The sequence below is a fragment of the Calonectris borealis genome, chromosome 13 (genome assembly GCF_964195595.1).
Source record: "Calonectris borealis chromosome 13, bCalBor7.hap1.2, whole genome shotgun sequence".
NCBI lineage: Eukaryota > Metazoa > Chordata > Aves > Procellariiformes > Procellariidae > Calonectris > Calonectris borealis.
In genome coordinates, this window is record NC_134324.1 from 24,501,367 (window position 1) to 24,521,887 (window position 20,521).

Sequence of the window (20,521 nt, forward strand, 5' to 3'; positions counted from 1 at the left end):
GGCTCCTGCTGCGCACCCCCACACAGCCCCCAGAGCCCGGTGTGGGGCACAGCTCTGCCCGGGGCCGCAGCCCGGCAGCACGGCGGGGGCACCAGGCAGGACCCCCCTCCCCAGCTTACGGGGGCCGTTTTTCGGACAGAGGAATGAAGAAATTAAAGCTCAGTGCCCTCCTGCTCCCGTGGGCCCTGGCCGCAGTGGGGTCACCCAGGGACCCCCTCACCAGCAGTGGGGCCACCCAGGGATCCCCTCGCCAGTCCCGCTGCCAGGCTGTGCCGATGCTGCTTGCACACCCCACGCGGGGCAGATCGGCAAGGCTCGGCTTCCCTTCCTTCCCGTGGGGCTCAGCCCCTCGGCAACCATGGAAGGGGTGAGGAAGCACCTCGAAAACAGTCCTCAGCATCCACTAGTGCCACAGAGTGAGGGGACACCCCTGTGGCAGCCTGTGGGTCACCCCTCCTTCAGGAATTCGCCTGGTTCCAGCATCATCCCAGGGCTGCCAGTCACCCCTGCCTGCGCCTGGACCCTCTGCTAGTGCCATCTCCACTGGCGGGGCCAAATCCTGGCCCGACCCTGGGACTGTTGAATTGACACAAAATGAAAAGCACTGCCCGGAGGTCTCCTTGGCCACTTTTACAGCAGTTTATCTGTGGTAGATGTTGTCTTATGCCTTCCTTAGTTACTAATGGACTGGAAAGTACTTCATCCTCATGTGATGCGAATGCATCTTCCTCCTTCTTGCCAAATAGGGAACAGAAATGTTTATTGAACACTTCTGCCTTTTCTTCAGCAGCATTAGCTGCCCTATTAACATCTCATGCAAGTGCCGCTCTGCTGCCAGGATCCCTGCTGTCCTGGTGCTTTGGGTGGTTTTGCCCTGCCGGATTTTGACCTGGTTTATCTCTTCTTATCAATTCTGTGCACTTCAGACCTGCTGCTGTCCTCCGATTGCTGTTTTCTGCAACTCCTTCTATCAATCCATTCGCAATTCCTCTGCACAGACTTCCTCCCGCGGCCTTCACTTCCCCTCCTGCCCGTGGTGGACTTTCTAAAAGCCTGCCCACTCCTTCCCTTGGGCAGCTCTGCCGCCTCTCAGATCCTCGGCCAACCCTTCTTCAGCAGCTCCTGGCTGTTTTGTCCAGATGTTTTCCCCTCCAAGGGGGTGAGGGATCTCCCGACTAGCTCGGAGGGTTCATTGACCGACGGTGATGGCAGTCCAGCCCAGCTTCCGCCCCGCACGCCATCCGCCCTCTCTCGCCCTGTTTCTCCATATGCTCTTTAGCTGGGACCTCGGCACCCTCCCGTTTCTCGTCCCGGGAGTCACAGCCCAGCCATCCCCATGTCTCTGCCAGTTTTGTCCTGCATCCCAGCACGATGTGCCCCAACTACTCTTCACCAGCCCACAGAGATCCGAGCGGCTCACTGGCAGGGGAGATGCCCCCACTGGGATGCAGAAGTGCCAGGGAAGTCACTTTTCCCCCCTCTGCGGAAATTTCCTTTTTCCCTCGCATATCCCCAGAGCCCCCAGCACACTGCAGGCAAATCAAAGCTTCTCCCCGTGTCCGTAGCCACCCTGGCTCTGTATGTGCATGTTCCACCTGTGCCTTTCTATGGCTCGGGGTTAAGCGGCTCCCAGCCACAGCGGTGGTGCCGGGTCACTCCAGGCTTCTCTGCCATTCTGGGGGCTTTTCTTCCCCTTTTCCCTCTTTTCTGCCCCTGCTCCAGAGCCACATGGGCTTTTGCGTGCCCCTGCTGAAGCCTCAAGGGCTGATGCCGCGGCCACGCTCCAGCCTCCCTGAGCCCCTCTGCTCCCACCCCCGGAGGCACAGCGCGGGGTCCCAAAGCACCAGGTCCCCGCTGGGGAAGGCAGCACCGCGGCCCGCCGCCGCCCCTTGCCACCCCTTCCCGGGCCACCTCCAGCCGCCAGGTCGGGGGCCGCGCCCCCCCCAGAGGGCCCGTTGCCGGCTCGGGGCTGCCAGGGAGGGGGCGCAGAAAGCACCTCGGGGACCCGCGCGTGGGGTGTGCCGGGCTGCCGGGGGCAGGACCGGCCGGGGGGCGGGTGCCCGGGGGTGGGCGGCGGCGGCGGGGCGGGGTGCGGCGGCGGGCGGACCGTGCGCCCGGGGCCGCCGTTACCAATCACGCGGCGGAGCCGGGGCGGGCGGCGGAGCCGGGGCGGGCGGCCGGGCGGGGCGGGCGGCGGAGCCGGGGCGGGCGGGCGGGCGGGCGGCCGTCCGCGGCGCTCGGCAGCCGGGCGCGTCCTGCCGCCGCTCGCCCTCCGCGGCCCCGGGAGCGGCCCCGGTTGCGCCGCCGTGGCAACGCGTGGGGGGATCCCGGGATGTCCTCGTCGCCCGTGGAGGAGTGCCGGTCGCCCGTGGGGCTGGACTGCTGCAGCTGCTGCCTGGACTTGGCCAACCGGAGCGGGCTGGAGGAGGGGGCCGGGGGCGAGAACAACAACCTGGGCAGCCCCACCGTCAGCAGCTTCCGGCAGCTGCAGGAGCAGCTGGTCCGCAAGAACCTCAACACCGACAAGCTGAGCTCCATCATGCGCCAGGACTCGCTGGAGCCCGTCGTGCGGGACCCCTGCTACCTCTTCAACCAGGGCATCTGCAACAGAAACATCGACCAGACCCTGCTCTCCATCCTCCTGCTCTTCCACAGGTGGGTGTCACCGACGGATGCCAAGGGGCTGCCTGTGTGCTGGATGCCCCTGGAGCCGGATCCGGGCTGGCTGTATGCTCGGGAGCTGGCAGCTGGCAGTACGGGGGCGAGACGCGGGGCCTACAGCCCCCTGGGCTGGCAGAGGCACGGGGACCCGTCTGACCCTGGGACTGGGTAGTGTGGCAGCGTTGGGGGTTTCTACATGGGGAGAAGCATGAGCGGCCACATGTGGCAGGGAGCCCAGTCCGCCTGCCATGGGTGGTGCCAGCCCAGTCCCTGCGTGCAGGTCCGGGTGGCTCTGCCCCATGATGGCCAGTGGTGCCCTATGTCTGTCCGGCCAGTGACAACAGCCTCCAGCTGTGTGTCTTGGCCCCTGGACTCTGTGTTCATCTCCCTGGCTACATCTTATCCACGCAGACATTGCCTGCAGGGGCATGGACAGTGTCCAGCGTCAACAGGCATCGTCGTCTTAGTCCTGCATGGAGAGGGGCAGCTTGTTACTTGGGAAACAGCTGTGCTGCCTCGAAAGCCACCTTTAGAGTTAGTGAGAAACCGGGTAAGGAGCCGGAGAGTCCTGCTGCCAGGTCCTGCTCTTTCAGCAGCTGTCCCTGGAGCAAATTGAGTGGAGACAGATTTGGCCTGGGTGGTATTTCCCATCACTGGAAAGTGACTCTGCCCCTGACCGAGCTGCTCCCTCCTGGCTCAGAGCAGGCTGCTCTGGGACGGGGCTGCCTCTGCCCAAGCAGCAGGACGTGCTTGGGGCTGGTCCCATCCACTTGCTAGAGGGCTGGGCTTTACCCTGCCAAGGATGGGGAAGGCAGGAGTGCGGGGTCCCTCCCTGCTCCCCTGCTCCGACATTGCGGGCAGAGGAGACTGAACGGGGGGTCCTCAGGGCTGCCACCCCACAGGGTCTCCAGCCCTGATGAGGGGTACCTCGGGGTCGGAGAGGGGACAGAGCTGTCTCAGGTCCTGCACTGGCCCCTCCAGCTCTGCGACGGGGCTGGCCCTGGTGCCCAGCCACTCTGGAGGGCTGGTGAGACAACGGGGAGCAGCCTGTGCTGCGGGCTGGCAGGCCCGAGGCTCTTCAGCTCAGCCTTGGGAAAGCCGAGCTGGACCAGGGGGTGCCGCAGGGAGCCGCAGGGTGGTAGCACCCGGAGCTGCCTGTGGCTTCAGCAGGTGGGACACATCCTCCCTCCCAGGGCCATGTGGGGGGACATGTGGCCCATCGGTGCATATGTGGCAGGCATCTGCGTGACTGGCAGGGCAGGCAGCGGCTCCGGGGCTCGTTCCTCCGCCGTGGGTGGGGTAGCATGCAGGTGGGGCACGTGGCAGCACCCACGCATTTGCAGACACCTCGCCGTCCCCTCCCCTCCCTGCATGCACATGCACCTGTAGGCATGCTCCTGGGCTGTGCACGGGTGTGCAAGCCACCTTCGCTCCCCTCACCCGGCGCGGGGAGGCGGGTGGGCTCACACGTGGCTGCCCCACGCGTGCGAGCCACCCAGGCGGTGCGCGCACGCCTCCTCGCCCCAGCCAGCGTCTCACGCTGAGCAGGCTGCTCCCTCTGAGCCGTCCTCGGCGGAGACGCTCTTCCTGCACTTACATAACGCTGAGCGGCTGCTCAGGTGGGAAAGGAGGAGCCGGGACACCCGCCAAGGCACCCGGCACCCGGCCTGGGCTCCCGGCTGCACGGCGAGCAGCAAACTCACTCAGCTGGGAGGAAAATGGGAGCGAGCGATTTCCCTTCACGCCGGGAGGCTGCAGCCAGTTGGCATCATGGATGGAGAGGGGAAGCGAGACACTGTCCCCAGCGCAGGCTGCCGGGGCTGGGTGTCGGAGCCAAGCATCCAGGCTGCTCACCTGGGGAGGTGGTGACAGTGCCCGTGGGTGAGAGGCAGGCGAGGTGGCGCGGCTTGCAGCTTTCGAACTCATCCCTGCTGGGGCAGGACCCACGGTGCTCCCGGCGACTATCAGTCCACTCTGCTGAGGTAGGGAGCAAGCGGAGGTGCCAGAGGACCAGGCTTTCTCTGCATCTGTGCCCCTTGGTGCCCCTTGCTGCAGTGCCCAAGGCTGTCCTTCGTGCTCTGGTGTGTGTTGTGTCCCAAGAGGCTCCGAGCATTCCTGTTTATGACAGTCTGTGCCATAGCATGGTGCGAAGCCGTGGTGTCCCTCCATCACACCCTGCTTCCAGGCACCGTGCTGCCAGCCTGGTCTGGAGACTGCTTGGGTGATCCTCCTTCGCCCCTGGGTGGCACGGCATGTGGGAGCTGGGGGGCACGGCCCTGGGCACTGGAGGCAGGTGTGCCCACACCTGCGTTTGCTGTTGTTTTGCTCCAGCCTGAACTTTCTCCTTCTGGGGAATGAGCCAAGATACCCAAGAGGTGATAGCATACAAAGCAGGGGATTGTGGGTGCCAGAGGAACACCCCGATAACAGGCCTGATAAGGGCACCCTTGCTGCTGGCACCCAGGAACCCAAGCAGGTTTGTGTCCCTTGTTTTAGCTGATGTGCTCCTACACTGGCATGGGAGGAGAGGGAGGTCGCATGGATGCACACACTCACGCGTGGCTGAAATCCAGCACAGTACGGGAGGACCAAGCAGCTGCGTCTGCTCCCTCCTCTGCTGGAGACAGTTCAGCCCATGCTGGGTCAAGCCCTGGGCTCTGTAATTCAGGGTCAAATCAGTGCTGGGGGTCTCGGACAGCCTACATTCAGCACTTCCAGCCTGTCTCTGGGGGTTTTCCCCTGGCTGGGTGGTCCCTGCCAGGCTTTCCATGCTCTTTGCTCGCTGCAGGGATGCTGTGAGGGATGCACAAGGTAGGGACGCTCTGGACCAATTGCCTACAGGGCTGATGCTCCTGCAGGAAACCCTCCTGCTCCGGAGTGCGTGGGATCCTGTTCAAAAAGGGCTTCTCCCCACTGTGCCCTCACATGGGGCATCATGAACTGCTCTCCAAGGAGACCTGGGCAGTGTCAAGGGGCCAAGCTCACATGGAAACACCAGGTAGAGGGAGGCCAGCTACCGCCGTGCTGGCTGGGTGACATATCTCCTCCCTGCAGATGCTGGCACTATGGGCAGAAAGGTCTCCGCCATCCCCCTGCAATGCCAACGTCACCCCAAGATTGCTCATCCAAGACCCAGGCGCAAGCCCAACCAAGCGTGGGCCGGCGAGAGCAGCCCCGTGACCGCGTGGCACCTTTCCCAGGGCTGGGGGGGCTGAGGGGAGCCAGCGGCGTGGGAGGGGGTCAGCGCTGCGGGGAGAGAGCAGCACCCTCCCGGGTGCGTACTGGCATGTGATTCAAGCAGGGCCCCGCCTGGCTCTGGGGTGGAGAGAGGAGATATGTGCCAACCTGCTCGCCCACATTGACCAGCCCGTGCCAGCTCTCCTTGCCCAGCCTCTCCTGGATAAGATCTGGCAGCCTGGCCAGCCTGTGCCCTCTCCCACTCCGGGCAGCGAGGGGACATCTCTGCCCAGCCAGACCCTCTCCGGGCACTGCAGGACCTGCTGCTCCACCGAACAGGGTGGGCAATGACCCACCCTTTGGTCTGAGCCGTTAGAGGGTCTGGGGGCCACCTTCCCCCGGGTCCTGGGCAAGCCAAGGGAATTGCAGGGAGGCAGGGGAGCACTGTGCTGCACAGAGAGGCTGGGGAAAGGATGAAACAGGGCAGGAGAAGCTGGGCAGCACCACCTTTCCCACCATAAGGTCAGGCCGGCGAGCAAGAGCTACCCAGGCAGCGGTGCCAGGGTGGCATTTGTGGCACAGCACCATTTGTTCCCGTCCGTCGGGTGTCACTTTGCGGCAGCGATGCAGGAGGAGGAGGCAGAGCCGGGGCTTAAAGGGCATCCCAGGGCGGCGGGGCCAGGGAGCGCATTCCTGCTGGCCGAGTGGGCTGGAGCAACAAGGAGGCATTGACGGGGAGAGGGGCCGCGCGCGGGAGCACGTGTGAGCGTGAGAGAGGTGTGGGTGTGAGACTGGAGAGCCATCCCACCGGCCGCTCTGCCCTCCCCGGCCCTGCGGGGCAGGTCTGCCCGGGGAGGGGGCTGTGAGAGCCACCCTTCCCGCTCGGGACCGGTGCACCGGGTATTTGTTTGCTTTGCTCTCATGGGACAGAGCTGCACGTGGCCTGACCCGTGTCTTGCAGCGTGGTTTGCCGAGCCCTGCAGACTGGCGAGATGCTGGGGAGCTTTCGCTTTAGCAGCAAGAGCCTTGGCTCTGGGGAGTAGCTGACCTTGGCGTGCCGAAATCCTCCCACCGCCTGGAAGATGCCAGGCAGCCAGTCTGCTGTGCCCGCCTTGGTTTCCATCACAGGCATCCTGCCACCCTGGGACCCCCACCCCGTGACCCAGCAGGCTTCGGGGCCATGTCCCTGCAGGCCAGGCTTGCAGGGGCTCCTGGCCAGGGAAGCCCAGCAGCACCAGGCTTGGCTGTGGCACACCGTGCTCGGCACAGCTCTGCAGGGCTGGCGGCAGCATGCACCGCACCATGCACCATGCCTGTCCCTGCCTGCTTCTGCCAGACCAACTTCCTCCAGCAAGGAGATTCCCCAGTGTGCCCTGGAGCATAGGACAGTCCTGATCAGCACCTCCAGGCCCTCAGGATGAAACCATCTGCGCCTGGCCACATGGCTATGGCCAAGGGGGCCTGGCACAGCTGAGCTGAAGTCTAGTGATGCCAATGCCAGCTGCACAGAAACCCGTCGCCTCAGCCTCCTGCGGATGCGCAGGCACTGCCTGTCTGCCAGGGCATGCGCCCAGCTCCGAGCAGGCAGGGTGTAGGTGTCCCAAGGGCAGGCAGGGACGGGCAGCGCAGCCCCATAGGGAAAATGCTGGCCAGGATTTATTTCAAGCTTTGAACTTCAGGTGTGGAAGAGGTTGGAGCTGGAGCAGGCTACAGGGGTCTGCCCTGGTCCCAGCATCATACCACCCCTTCCCTGGGGACACGTGGCCCGATCCTGGGTAGTGCTGAGGCGGGTACTGCTGAGCTCTGCTGGGAGTTGGGGCTGGGGCTGGCACACAGGGGAGGTCTTTTACAGCCTGGCTGGCATCTCAGCTGCCACCGGGCACACGGCACGGACATGGGTGCCATGGGCAATGCCTCTGCGGGCACGCCGTGCCCCTGGTGTGCTCCTCTGTGCTGGGACCTGACACCACCTCCCCAGCCACCTCCCAGCGCAGAGGGGGTTAAAGGCAACCCTGTAGTTGGGGGAGCACCATGACCTGCACGGGACGGAGGGGTTCAGGGCAGCCTGGCAGCTGCATGTGCGCACAGGGAATGTGATCACGACGTGTGTATATGCACCGTAAGGTAGCTGCCAACGGGAGAGAGGGTCCAGGCAGATCCTGCCCTTGGGAAGCGACTGAGACCCCGTTTGCAGAGAGCAGAGGATACCCTGGGGTGTGTGGCAGGGGGGTGAGGGCTGGAGGGGTGTTAAAGCCTGCAACCTGTCCTGAAGCCACACTTTGCCAATGAGCTCCAAGTTATATTTATCCAGGTGCCGCACATTGCTGGCTTCAGGACAGGAGTTCGTCATCCTCTGCCTGTGTGCTGAGAGAGGGAGAGAGGTATTTGAGGGGCTTTTGCTGCAGAACGACTCCGGTGGCAGAGCAGAAGCCATGGGCCCCTCCCTGCCCTGCTGACGCCTGGCCCCAGGGTTGGGCTGTGATCCAGTCCTCGCCACCCTGCCTGCGACTGCCCTGGGGATGGCAGCCCTGCTGTGGGCAGCGGGGTGGCCGATGCCGCAGGGCGGGACAAGACATCCCCATGGCCTCGAGTGAAACCATCCTGGCGATCCCCACCGTGGCACGGAGCAGGACTGCTCCGGGCGGTTTGGAGGCAGGGGACAGTCTCAGGTTGTCCCCAGGGGTTGGCACGAGCCAGGTGACGGCTGGCAGCCGAGGCCGGGCACACAGAGAACCACAGCAGTGCTGCAGGTACGCGTCCCGCCGGCAGCTTATTGTCTTTCATGTTGTTATTGTTCTGAAATGTCAGCAAGGGAAGGGTTTTAACGAAGCGTCCCCGGTTCGAAATGCCCGGGATTCTTCGCAAAGGCCAGGCGGGGTATTAATAACCGGCTCTGCTGAAACTGTGCAGCCCCAGCGCGCGTCCTTGCCTGACCTCCTGCGGGGCGGCTGGCTTACACGCCGGCGGAGTTCGGCTCCTTTCCTGCTCTTGACCCCCACCAGGTTTGTCTGGCCAGGCTTCACACCCCGCCGCTGGGTCCAGCCAGCCGGCCCCGGGGAAGGGGCGTTGAGGGGCTGCTGGGGCTCCCCCCGAGCATCCCCATCGGGCCGGGCCGGAGCACGCAAAGCTCAGGCACCTTTGAAAGGGGAAGCTGAAGGATTCAAGGGTTTCCTTGAACGTGGCTTAGTCTGGGCTGGAAGAGCAGCTTTTGGTGCCGACACGCTGCACTCTTGCAGCTTCCCAGCCTCTCTCCTCTCATTATATAACGAGCTGCCTTGCAATTAGCAAGCCGGGCACTCCCGCACGCCACAGGGCAGCAGCTGCCAGCGCCGAGCATGGCTCCGGAGCACCCACTCCTGCCTGCAGAGTGGCCTGGGATTCCTTTTGGCGGATGCTGGAGGCCCTTGGGGTTCCTCTCTCGGGCTGGGGATCTCTGGAATAGCCGGCTCCAAGCTAGCAAGGGGCTCAGGGAGGGCAGAGCCCAGGCTGGCAGCCCCCTGCCCGCCGCACGCTCTGGGGTTCGAGGGCACCGCGTGGCCTTGGTGCTGCAGGGGGTCCCTTCAGCATCACGGCCACCTCTGCTCTGTCCCCGCTTCCCCAAAACCGGATCAGAGAAGGGCAGCCAGGATCTGGGGACGATCCAGCTGGGACTGTCTGAGATGATACAGTGGGCTACAAAACGAGGACAGGCCTGAAGTTCACAGGCTGGGCAGGGCACGGCTAACCAAGGGAGGTGATAACATGGAGTTCAGTGACGGGACTCCACCCCACAGGGCCCGTGGGTGTGAAATGCTTGTTCTGTGGACAGATTTGTGGATGAAAACTCTGCCGAGGGTTCAGTCCGCCCATCCTCCCTGGGGCTGGGCATCCCTGACCCGCGGGAGTCAGGGATTGTGGCCAGGGGCTGGCTGTGCTCCCGCCCCGCAGCAAGGCACGATGCTTGTGGGAACGCCACGGGGTCTTTTGCTGGGGTGTGCCATACCTGACACCTTCCCCCCAGCATGCTGCGGTTGTGGGACCCTGCACAGGCCAGGTGTGAGCAGGGGGGCAGCGGGGTGGCAAGGTTTGCTGCATGGCCCCTGGCAGACCGCTGGGGCGGCCCGAGCTATGCAGGCAGCAGCTTGGGACTGGTGCCGACAAACGCAGGCAAGGTGGAAGGTTGGGCTGTGCGGTCCAGGGCTGGTAATAAGCAGATCAGCCCTTTTTCCTCTTCCCCTCCTACCCCAACGTGCCTGGGGAAGCCGTGCCTTCAGGGGCTTCCTATGTACAGCATCAGCGGGAGGGCTGTGCCAGAGCCGGGTCATCTCTGACCTCCCCTCCTCGCACCGCTGCTACCAGGGCGCGCTGGGTGGGGGGCATGGGAGGAAGAAGGGGAGCTGGTGACAAAGTTCGAGAAAGAAAAATTGCAGCTCTCAGCAGGCCGGCTCTGGGGTGTGCACTCACACGCCAGAAAACACAGAACTGGGAGTACAGCCAAGTACCTTTATCAGAGGAAGCAGGCAGCCCAACAGCTGGACATGGGAGCCTGCCAGGGCTCCCTCCTCCCGCCCCACGCCGCCTCCAGCCCAACAGGTTGGAGGAGTCCCCGTGCCGCAATCCCTGCCCGTGCCCCGCTGCCCGGCGGGGGGGTTAACCATATCCCCTGCCCACGGCTCCCGGCACTCTGCAGGTCCCCACTGCCCGCGGGAGCTCGCTTTGCCTCCATCAGTGGTAAAGGGAGGGGAGGACAGGTTCCCCATCGGCCTTCCCCGATTGCAAACCCTCCCTGGGCTTCCCCAGCGTTGCAAAGGCCCATGACTGCCCTCCACAGCTCTCCCCGTTGCTCTGGTGTCCCCTGGGACTGGGACTAGGTCTAACAAGGCCAGCAGCACTGGCTCTGCAGGCAGGGGCTTGCCTTACAGATGTACCCAGGAGGGGTTGCCCTCTGCTCTGGAGCAGCACGTGCCCTGGGTTGAGGGATTTATGAGTCCTCCAAGGCTCTGGTGGGCGTGAACCAGGTTCCCATGTCACAGGGCTCCTGGATGCATGGGGCTGTCACAGGTCCCGCGCAGCCCCTGGAAGGCACCGGCTGAGCCGGGGGTAGTGCCAAGGCTGCAGTAAACAGCTTGGCCAGAACACCTTCAGGATGAGGAAACCAAGAGCTGGCCAACTGGTGTGCTCCAGCAGCTCTGGCCCCGCAGCCCTCGGGACCGGCACAGCAGCCCCATGCCAGCGCTGCACGGCAGGCAGGCGCACTTGGGGATGCTGGGCGTGGGACTGCCAGGCGGGACAGCAGGTGACACAGCTGCTTGCTTGCCCATGGGCAGCCCCCTGGCATTACCTCTCCCTCCCCACCACCAGGATAGGGCTGCAGGGCAAGACTGGGGCTCCACAGACCTGTCCCACATCCAGCCCTTCCCACCAGGGGCTCCCACCAGCCCCAGCCATCACCAGTGTCCCCAGCCACCCCTCCTTCAGCTCCTGCAGGGCACGGCTGGCCCCAGTGCTGGCATCCCCAGTCCCCTTGGCCGGCACAGCCACAGCTGCAGGATTTCAGGCTGTGAAAGGCAGAGTTTTCTTAGCTGCGTGTTTGCAAGCAGTGGCTTTTCCTCTCCCCCTGTGCTCTGACCCTTTGAGCTGGAGATCTGGCTCTGCAGAGCAGCCTGGGCAGCTTTGGCTCTGCGCCTTTCCCGTATTGCTCTCCAGTGTCTCCGAGGCCAGGCAATAAACATTTCCCACGCCTCGGACCCTCTGAAGGGCCTTCCTCCCATTGAACTGAGTCCTTGGGAGAGAGCAAGCCAGGAACGCTGCCGCGGAGCAGCGAGCACGGCCGGGAGCTGGGGGAGAGCAGAGGCTGAGGAGCCAGGACTGCTCCTGCAGCGCTGGCCGTTCCTCCAGCTCCCACCAGCAGCTGACAGGGCAAGGGCATCCTTTGGTGTGTCGCACCACAGTGCCCGGCATGGGTTCAATGCACGGGGCTCAGTGTGGTAGCACATCTCATCCCTGGGGCTGTGGGGTGGGGCCGTGTCCCCTGACCCATAACGCAGTGCAGGTGTGGGGTGCCAGGAGGCGAGAGAGATGACCCCATCATCCTACTCCTGTCACCCCTGCTCCAGCCAGGCTTAGTCCTGCCGGGGCTGCAGCCCAGCTGCATTCATGCCTCCGCGTCCTGTTGCAGAGGAGGGGGTGGTCACTAAATGTCACTCCAGTGATTGGGGCTGGCATCTCCCGGGCTGGGGCACAGGCTGTGTGTGGGATGGCTGAGGGGTTGCTAGCAGCTTTGGGGTATCCTGCAGGGCCATTGTTGGGGATGACACCAGCAAATGGCTGGTTTCACCACCTCTCCTAGCTGATCGATGACAGCCATGGTTTTTTTTCCCCCAGAGAGCGCAACAATTAGTGTCACAATTACGCTGTATCGTGGCTGCTGTTATTGTTCCCAAAATAACCACAGGCACGAGCCGAAGCCCTGCCTGACGAACCTCCCATAGCTGCACACATGAGGCAAGAGCTGCCATACTGCTGCCCCAGGGATGTAGCTTGCACCACTGGCCCCTCTCGCCCAGCCATCACCGTGGCCTCTGGTGCCATAGGGCAGCAGTGCGTCCATGGTCCCCTGCGCTTTAGGAAGAGCAAGGGGGTACATTGTCCACCCTGCTCTGCTGCTGCTGCCAGGTCCTGGAGGAGCAGGAGCGGGGCAGTGGGAGAGGAAGCGGATCCCAGCAGCCCTGCTGGAGTGGGGCCAGCAGCCCGGCAAGGCTCTCTGCCGGGGCCACGGGGGGCTGGGAAAGGGCCCCCCGCCGCTCGGGGCGCAGCTGGAGCCCCACGCAGGACTCTGCTGCTGTAGGAGGCATTTGGACAGCCCGCAGGGGCTCCCGTACAGATCCCTGGGGAGAGTCAAGCACAAACTGGGGGTCTGGCAGAGAGCTGTGAGCTGCTGCTCCCACCTCTGAGATGCCAGTTGGGCTACAGTGATGCCAATTGGGCTACAGTGGGGCCGCCCCGTGGGTTGGGGGTGCCTCCCCCCTGCACAAGGGGACAGCTGGGCCGCCCCCACTCGGCACTCGCCCCCCCAACACCGTGTGTGCATGCACGGCTGTGCATCTGCGTCAGCTGTGAGTCAGGGCAACACGTGAGTCAAGGCAACATGCGTGTGCAGGGGGAGGTATCCACACTGCACATGCAGGAGGGTGTGCTTGTAGGGTGTGCATACACAAGTGCATGTGCGTGCATGCATGCATGCATGGTGTGCCTATGTGTGCAGGGCATGCATGTGCGTGTGCATGCAGGACTTACACACGTGTGCGTGAATGTATGGGTTGTGAGGAGGTCCCGTGTTTGCGTGCATCCAGTGACACGTCCAGGGTGCCTGCTGCAGAAGCCATGTCCCCCGAGTGGGTGTGCGGGCGAGGGGCTTCAGGGGGGTGGGCTGCATCCCTCCTGAGGCTGTGCCAGGGGGAGGAGGCAGCCCCCGTGCCCAGCAAAAGCTGCCCCCGGCCAAGCAGGCTGCCTTGCAATTCCTCATTACTTAAGTGCCAGGAAGGAAAGAGAAAGCAGAGCCTTCTGCACTTCCATCCCTAAAAAGCATCCCTCACCCGGGGGTCTCATGGAGGAGGGCAGCATCCTTCCCAGCCTCACAGCCGGGGAGCCCGCGCCCCAAGCAGTGGTGGCCGTAGTCGGGGCTGTGGCTGTGCAGGGCTGGGAAAGACCCCAGGAGGGGCGGCAGGGAAGTCAGCGACTTACTTTCGTTTATTTTTGCAATAGTCCCAGCTCCATGGGAAAAATATTGGAGGTGGCAGAGCTGAAGCGATTTCCTCCCAAAGCGCTATGCTGCTGCACTTCCCCGCTTTGCTCCAGCAGCTGTGGAAATTGCCGGCTTTTCCCCAGCCTTCACTACTTGAGCGCTGTGTCAGGGAGGGGCTGGGCAGGGCCTGGGACCCCAGAGCCGTGGCACAAGAGCCACGAGCCAGGCTCTGGTCTGTCTGTCCTGGAGCCCTTGGTCCATGGCACTAATGATTTAGGGCTTTCCTTTGGGAAGGGGGCTGGGCCAGGCCTGGGGGTGCTGTAGCACGGGAGATGGGGAGATGGGGACACCGAGGCACGGCTGCCAGGGCTAGGGGCAGGCTGGGGTGTGCCCACCCTATCTCCCTGCTGCTGCCCACCTCTCAGCAGGAGACAGAAGGTGGCATAATTGGTGACGCGCCCAGCCGTGGGAGAGAAAATGCCTCTCCCCTTCTCCTCTGCCCTCTGCACGATGAGATGGGCACCTCCCCTGAGCTGCGATGGGAAACTGAGTCACGGGACCCCCAGTGTGGGTGGCCTGGGCTTGTCCTGGCCGAGGGGAGAGAGCTGTGCCCGGTGTCCCGGGGGCTGCCACCCTGCCCACCACCAGCCACCCTGGGGACAAGTGCACACAGAGCGCCTTTCATCTGCCTGTGGAGGGGGGCAGCTGCCCGCTCCCCGCTCAGCACCCGCGCGGCTCAGGGTGGCACGCCGGCCTGCCGGCCCCTGAAAGGGCCGATTGAGCGTGGCTGAGGTCATCTGCCCAGCGTGTTTACCCCATGCCCGCAGCCCCGGGATGCGGCCGGCACCCAGGCTGTCCCTGTCACCCGGCGGGCCGGCGGGACGCGGCTGCGAGCAGAGCCGGCAACACTGCCGGGGCGCTGGGCTGCCGCCGGGAAGCAGGGGGGCTGGAGAGGGGTCGCAGGCACCAGCATGGCCTTCCAGCCGCCATACTCCCCAAGCCTCTTCAGGAGGAGGGACTGGTGAGTAGGGCCTGACCATGGGCAGGGCGGGGGGACACGCGCCAGCCCCGGGGCTTGGGGGGGGACAAGCCCCTGCCTGCTCTCTGCAGTGCCAGCCCCCCTGCTCAGCCCCTGCCCAGCGGCTTTCCGTGGGCCAGGCTGATGCTGGGATGGAGGGATGTGCATCATCCCCCCCACAGACAGAGGGACGAACAGGTCCCACACATGCCCCTCCGCGGAGAAGCACCCCTCCCATGCGCAGTCCCACCACCGGGGAGGAGAAGATGCTTTCTCGCATCCCCACATCAAAGCTGTGTGCCTCGGGGCACCTGCGCGCGCCCAGCCGTGGTTCACGGGCAGCACAGGGTCCCACGCAGGGTGCCCATACCTTTCGCCGCTCGGGATACCGCAATCGTCATCCTGCCCTGGGAGGTGGGGGTGCGATTTTCTGGGGAGCAAGCTGGCAGGGCCTTGCTCTAAGCAGCAGCCATGCTGCACTGTGCCTCAGTTTCCCTTTCTGATGGGGAAATACTCCTCCGCACATCCTCAGCCCTTTCCCCGAGGAAGGGCACGGCAGCACACCCACCAGCTGGGGCTCCTTGGGCTGCCCCCTGTGCTGGCACCCACCAGCCAGGTGCCGGGCACCTTCAGCAGCCTCAGATCAGGGGGTTTGGGGTCCTCTGCAGTATCTCGGGGGTGCACATGCCCCTGCCAGCACTAATGCTTTCTCGGACGCTGCGCCGTGGCGCATGCTCTCTCGCAGGGTCTCGTTCAGCATCAGCACCCGCCCTGGCTTGTGAAGGACGAGCCCCGCGGGGTCGCGGCAGCGGGCAGCAGCGGGGCGGGTGCTGAGCAAAGTCCCACCGGGTCCAGGTCCAGAGGGCAGAGATAAGCCCCGAGCTGGCCCGGCAGCCCAGGGAGAGCGGCCGAGCACAGGGGGAGCATCGCCCGCGGTGGGAATGCCAGCCCCAGCCCCCTCGTGTTGCTAGGGGCGTTTTGGGGGGCCCTCCCTCCGCCTCACGGAGCAGACGCGCTCGCTCTGTGTGCCAGCCGTGGTGGCGGACCTGGCGTGACCCCGGTGCTGGCACACGCGTGTGCACTCGCGGGGACGCCGCTCCGCGCAAACACAGCGCAGACCCGGCCCCCGGCCGCGCACCCCCCAGCACCACGGGGCGCCCCAGCCTCCCCCGCGCGCAGCCGCATCGGGCCCCACGGCAGTGCCGGCCCTGGCCGCGGGGCGGCGGCCCCCCCCGGCCGGAGCGCGGCCCCGGCGCGGTCGGTGCGGGGTTATGCAAGGGCGGGGCGGGGCCGCGGCTGGCCCCGGCCTTGTTTTGCACCCTGGGGTTTGTTTTGCACGCAGGTTTTGTTTTCCACTCCCGTTTTTGTTTTGCAGTCCGGCTTGGGTTTGCGCTCCGGATCTTGTTTTGCGCGCCCGTGCTGTTTTTCCGCTCCCGTTTCGGTTTTGCGCTCCCGGTTTTGCTTTGCACGCCCATGGCTGCCCGTTTTCCTTCGCCCCCCTTCTTGGCACTCGGCGGGCCCTGCAGGGGTGCACACCCCAAACGCAAAGCGTGTTTCCTCTTTTTCCCAGTCCCCCAAGCGGGTCCCCCCCCAGCTGAACCCCCATCCCGGTTATGTGTGGGGACACAGGAAGAGGGTGCTGAGGCACGTGGGCTGCGGATGAATGTGGGGTGCAGGGATGGGTGCCGGGGCGCCAGGGACGGATGGGGTGCAAGGACTCTGATTGCAGAAGACAAGGGGCGCAGGAGCGGGTGTACAGATTAGGGGTGCAGAGTCGCGAGGACACAGAACTGGGAGGCAGGGGTCCTGCACTGGGAGGGTGCCGTGCTGTTCTGGGGTGCAACTGGGAGGCGCAGAGGTGCGGCAGTGGGGTGCAAGGGTGCCATGCCGGGGGTAGGAGTGCCGTGCAGGGGTGTTGTCCCAGGGAGCAGGGGTGCCGTACGGGGGTGCAGTCCCAGCGGGTAGGGGTGCGTGCAGGGGTGTAGTCCCAGGGGGTAGGGGTGCCGTACCGCGGACCGAGGCGCAGCACCGGGGCACCACCGGGCGCGGCGCTGTGGGGCGGCGGGCGGGCCCGGCCGCGCTGGCACCGCCCGACGGGGCGGACGCCGCCAATATAAGCAGGGGCGGCGGGGGGGAGGCGCAGTGTGGCCTGTGCAGTCTGTTGTGGTCGCGTCCGTCTCCGCAGTCGTAGCCATGAGCACCGGCATGTACCAGTCCCCCATGGAGGTAGCTGTCTACCAGCTCCACAACTTCTCCATCTCCTTTTTCTCCTCCCTGCTCGGGGGGGATGTGGTCTCCGTGAAGCTTGACAACAGGTAGGGGTACCTCCCGGACCGGCCGCGGTTCGCCCCGCCGTTTTTTGCCGTGCGCATTGCTGCTAGGGGGGCCGGGTGCATTGCCCCGGGTGAAGGGGCGTCTCGGTGCATCGGTGCCCCGGGAGAGCCCGCTGCATTGCCCCTGCTGAAGGGGGGTCCAGGTGCATTGTTGCTCGGGCGGGACACACACGGACCGGTGCATGGATTCCCAGTGAAGGGGAACCCGCGGTGCATTGCAGCCTGGGGTGGGAAGGTGTCCCGCTGCATGGATACTCCGGGGAAGGGGGGTGCTTGGGGCTCGCTGCTAACGCGCTGCCTTTCTGCTCTCTTCCAGTGCCTCCGGAGCCAGCGTGGTGGCCATCGACAACAAGATCGAGCAGGCAATGGTGAGCCGCAGCGCTGCTCCCCCCGTGCACCTTGCTCCATGATACCCCCCCGGGTGCTTTTGCTTGGAGGGGTCCCCATTCCCCGGGTGGGTGCTCTGCCCGAAGCGGGGGGTCTCTGCTCCCCAGCCTGTTGCTGGGCAGAGCAGCTCCTTTGTCTGCCGCAGCTGGCTGAGCTCATTGGCTCCAGCAGCGCCGCAGTGCGCAGGGAGCCCGCCGAGGGGGGGATCTGAGAAGGACGCTCCGGGGAGGTGGGGGTGACCAAGCCAGGTCCATGGGTGATAGGGAGGTGCAGCCTGCCAAACCCCCAAGGGGAGACGGGGGAGCTGTAGGGTGCCTCCGGAGGCAGCGAGACCTGGGAGGTGGGGGACCCGAGGGATGCTATGGGTGCTGGTCTGGGGTTGGGGGGGCTACACTGGGTGAGCACGGGTGCCAAGGGTAGAATGGGGAGAGACAGCCTTTGGGAAAAGCCTTTGTGGCACTTGGTGAGTGGCTGGGGGTAGAGCTTTGTGGGGCAGGGTGGGAGCAACCCCCAAGGCATAACCATCAAGTGATCAGTCTCTTCGATGGTCTTTTGCAGGATCTTGTGAAAAATCACCTGATGTACGCGGTGCGGGAGGAGGTGGAGGTCCTGAAAGAGCAAATCAAAGAACTGTTGGAGAAAAACTCCCAGCTGGAGCGTGAAAACAGCCTCCTGAAGACCCTCGCCAGCCCCGAGCAGCTGGAGAAGTTCCAGTCCCGGCTCCCCACGGAGGTCCTGTGCCCGGAGGAGCAGAGCCCTGGGGCAGCTGCCCCGGCCCAGCACTCGGGGGGCTCTGCGGTGTAAGGTGGCTCTGTCCTTGGGGTGGGCAGAGCCACAGAACTCTTTCTACTTAATCTCCTGCAAAATTGTTTCCGCCTTCATTTCACACGAAGGACTGCCAGACCCCGGCGCTGAGCCGTGCCCCCCCTGGGCAACCCTGGCCAGCCAGCAGAGCTAGCGGCTGTCTCCTGCACGAGGATGCTCTTCGAGAGAGACGCGGGCAGCTGACCCCTCCCTATCCAACCTGCTGTATGCCAGGAGTAAATCTGTAGGCTGCCCGTCCCAGGCTCTGCTGAAACCTGGGCATCCGCAACACCCTGGCAGTGCCAGGCGGCCTTTGGCACTTTAATGGGAATCCACGGTTGGAAGGAACGCACACCAAGTCCTGTGCCTTTGCTGCACTGTGCGGGGGGGGTCTCTTTCTGGCAAAGCCTGATGTTGGAGGAAGACCGTTGTTTAGTGAGCAACGCAGATTTGTCCCGCTCGCCACCCAGGAGCATGCTGGAACCCAAACCTGACTGAGCAGCACCGGTGATGGCAGTTGCGGTGTAGTGCATGGCTGTACACACATCAGTGTGGGGATTACAAGGAAAAAAAGCTTGTTTTATTAGTTTGGGCATCTTCTGTAGCCATATCTACGTATAAACACATGCATGAGCAGTGCCCGCAAGGCTGTGGGTGCCCTGCTCTGGGCCAGCCGTGCCCATCTCTGTGCAGGTGGGGGATTCGAGGCAAGACTGGAACGGCAAGCACCTGTAACTGGGTGGCCAGCACTGGAAGTGGCCCGAAGGAGGGGATGGATTCACCCTGCTCTGGCATCCACCACGACAGAGCTGTGCGGCAGCGCTGGGAGGATCCGGACTGACTGCTGGGCAGAGCCACGACAGGGGCTGTGCTTCAGCCCGCTGGGTTGGGGGGAGCCGGCCCGTGCTCCTGGGCTCCCCACCTTCCCCAGCCAGCTCTCTGGGAAGTGACGGGACGTCCCTTTTGACGTCGGAAGCGGTGATACAGTTGTGTAAATCTAGGTAGAAATGGCAATAAACTCTACTTTTTATATAAACTTGGGCCCCAAGCTGTGTGTCTGTGGCTGGGAAGGGGGAGGTTGGGGGGGACGGGTGGGCAGAGTCGGTCACTGGGGAAGGGGCTGGGGCTTGGTGGGATGGGACTGGTGAAGGCACTGCTGCAAACCCGCTGGGGGCTGGGCTGGTGCTGCTCCCCAGCTGGGGAAAGCTGGCAGCTCCCCACCTTTGGTCCCCTAAACCTCCCTGGGTGAGCCAAGATGGGATTTTGGAGATGTGAGCAGGCACCCCCTTCCCAGGGGCTGGGTGTGCGGTAGGGGAAGGTGCCCTGTGTGTCATGCCTGTGACAAGCTAGGTGCAGTATCCTGTGTGCAAGCAGGGAGGAGGCTCTTCCCAGGCTGTGTGGAGCTGTATGCACCCCCAGCCCAGCTCTGCTCTTCCTCTGGTGTTTTTGTTCTGTTGCTGACAGACATCATTGATCTTTTTTTTTTTTCAACCATCTTGAAACACTGCGTAAGGGTCAGAGGATGGGTCAGCTGGATTGGACAGTGCCAGATGGGGGCTGAGGGTGCCCCAAGCCTATCCTAGGGTACAGCCAGCCTTGGATTCAACCCCATGGGAGAGAGGGGAAAAAAAAACAACCCACCCTCCATCTCTGGGGATGCTGTGTGGCTATGACATTTGGGTGAGGGTTAAAGGCTGGAGGGTACCAGGAGAGCCCAGAGGTGCGTGAGCAGAGCCCCGGCCTGGCAGGATGTTTGAAGCTAGGTGCAGTATCCTCCTCTGGGGTTTCATACCCTGGACACAACTCCTCGGCCAGCTGGAGATATCCTCAGCCCAGTGATGGGGCCAGCAGTGCCCCAGGCCCAGGGTAGCTGGTAGGCGGCCGTACGCTGCACTGCCAGCAGCACTGCTTTAGGTCTGTGCCGTAGTAAGGGCGACTCGGCCCCAGCCCAGGGTGAGTCACAGCAGAGCTGGGGAGCTGAGGACGGTTGGCTCCCTGGAAACAGTGGGTAAACAGCAAAACACAGGCCATGAGGGCTCGAAACCGTTATGGGGTGCCTGTCCCTTCCCTGCCCTGTCAGTCTCAGGACTGGGACACAACTGCAGCCTCGTGCAGGCAGCCCTGCAGACACTAGTGCAAGGGCACACACGCGTGTGCCTTGAGTGTGCGAGTACCATGTGAGTGATTGCTTTCCCTGCAAGCGTGTGCAAACAGGTTCAGGCACCCCTATACCATGTATATACTCATCCCTTGCACATACAGGCATTGCAGCAAGCTGGGGGGCACACATGCAGCACACCCCCAGTGCTGCCAGTCCCTTGGGTGGTACAGCTTCTCCAGGAAGGGCTGTCCTCCAGGGCAATTGGATACAGCTGTGTTTGCACTGGCCATTTCACTATAGTAGGTGTTACGGGTGCT

General features: G+C 64.1%; 1 protein-coding gene across 2 annotated transcripts; it reads left to right on the top strand.

Annotated features, from left to right (window-relative positions):
* The first annotated feature begins 2,216 nt into the window (after positions 1-2,216).
* Positions 2,217-19,139, top strand: TSC22D3 (TSC22 domain family member 3). 2 transcript variants are annotated; one of them, XM_075162643.1, is made up of 3 exons: positions 2,217-2,655; positions 17,229-17,280; positions 17,858-19,139. In XM_075162643.1, the coding sequence occupies exons 1-3, from the start codon at positions 2,333-2,335 to the stop codon at positions 18,101-18,103; spliced, it is 621 nt and encodes a 206-aa protein (XP_075018744.1). In that variant the 5' UTR covers positions 2,217-2,332; the 3' UTR covers positions 18,104-19,139. The 2 variants fall into 2 exon arrangements, with proteins under 2 accessions (XP_075018744.1, XP_075018745.1); XM_075162644.1 differs by lacking the exon at positions 2,217-2,655 and adding an exon at positions 16,697-16,894.
* Positions 19,140-20,521: the final 1,382 nt, after the last annotated feature.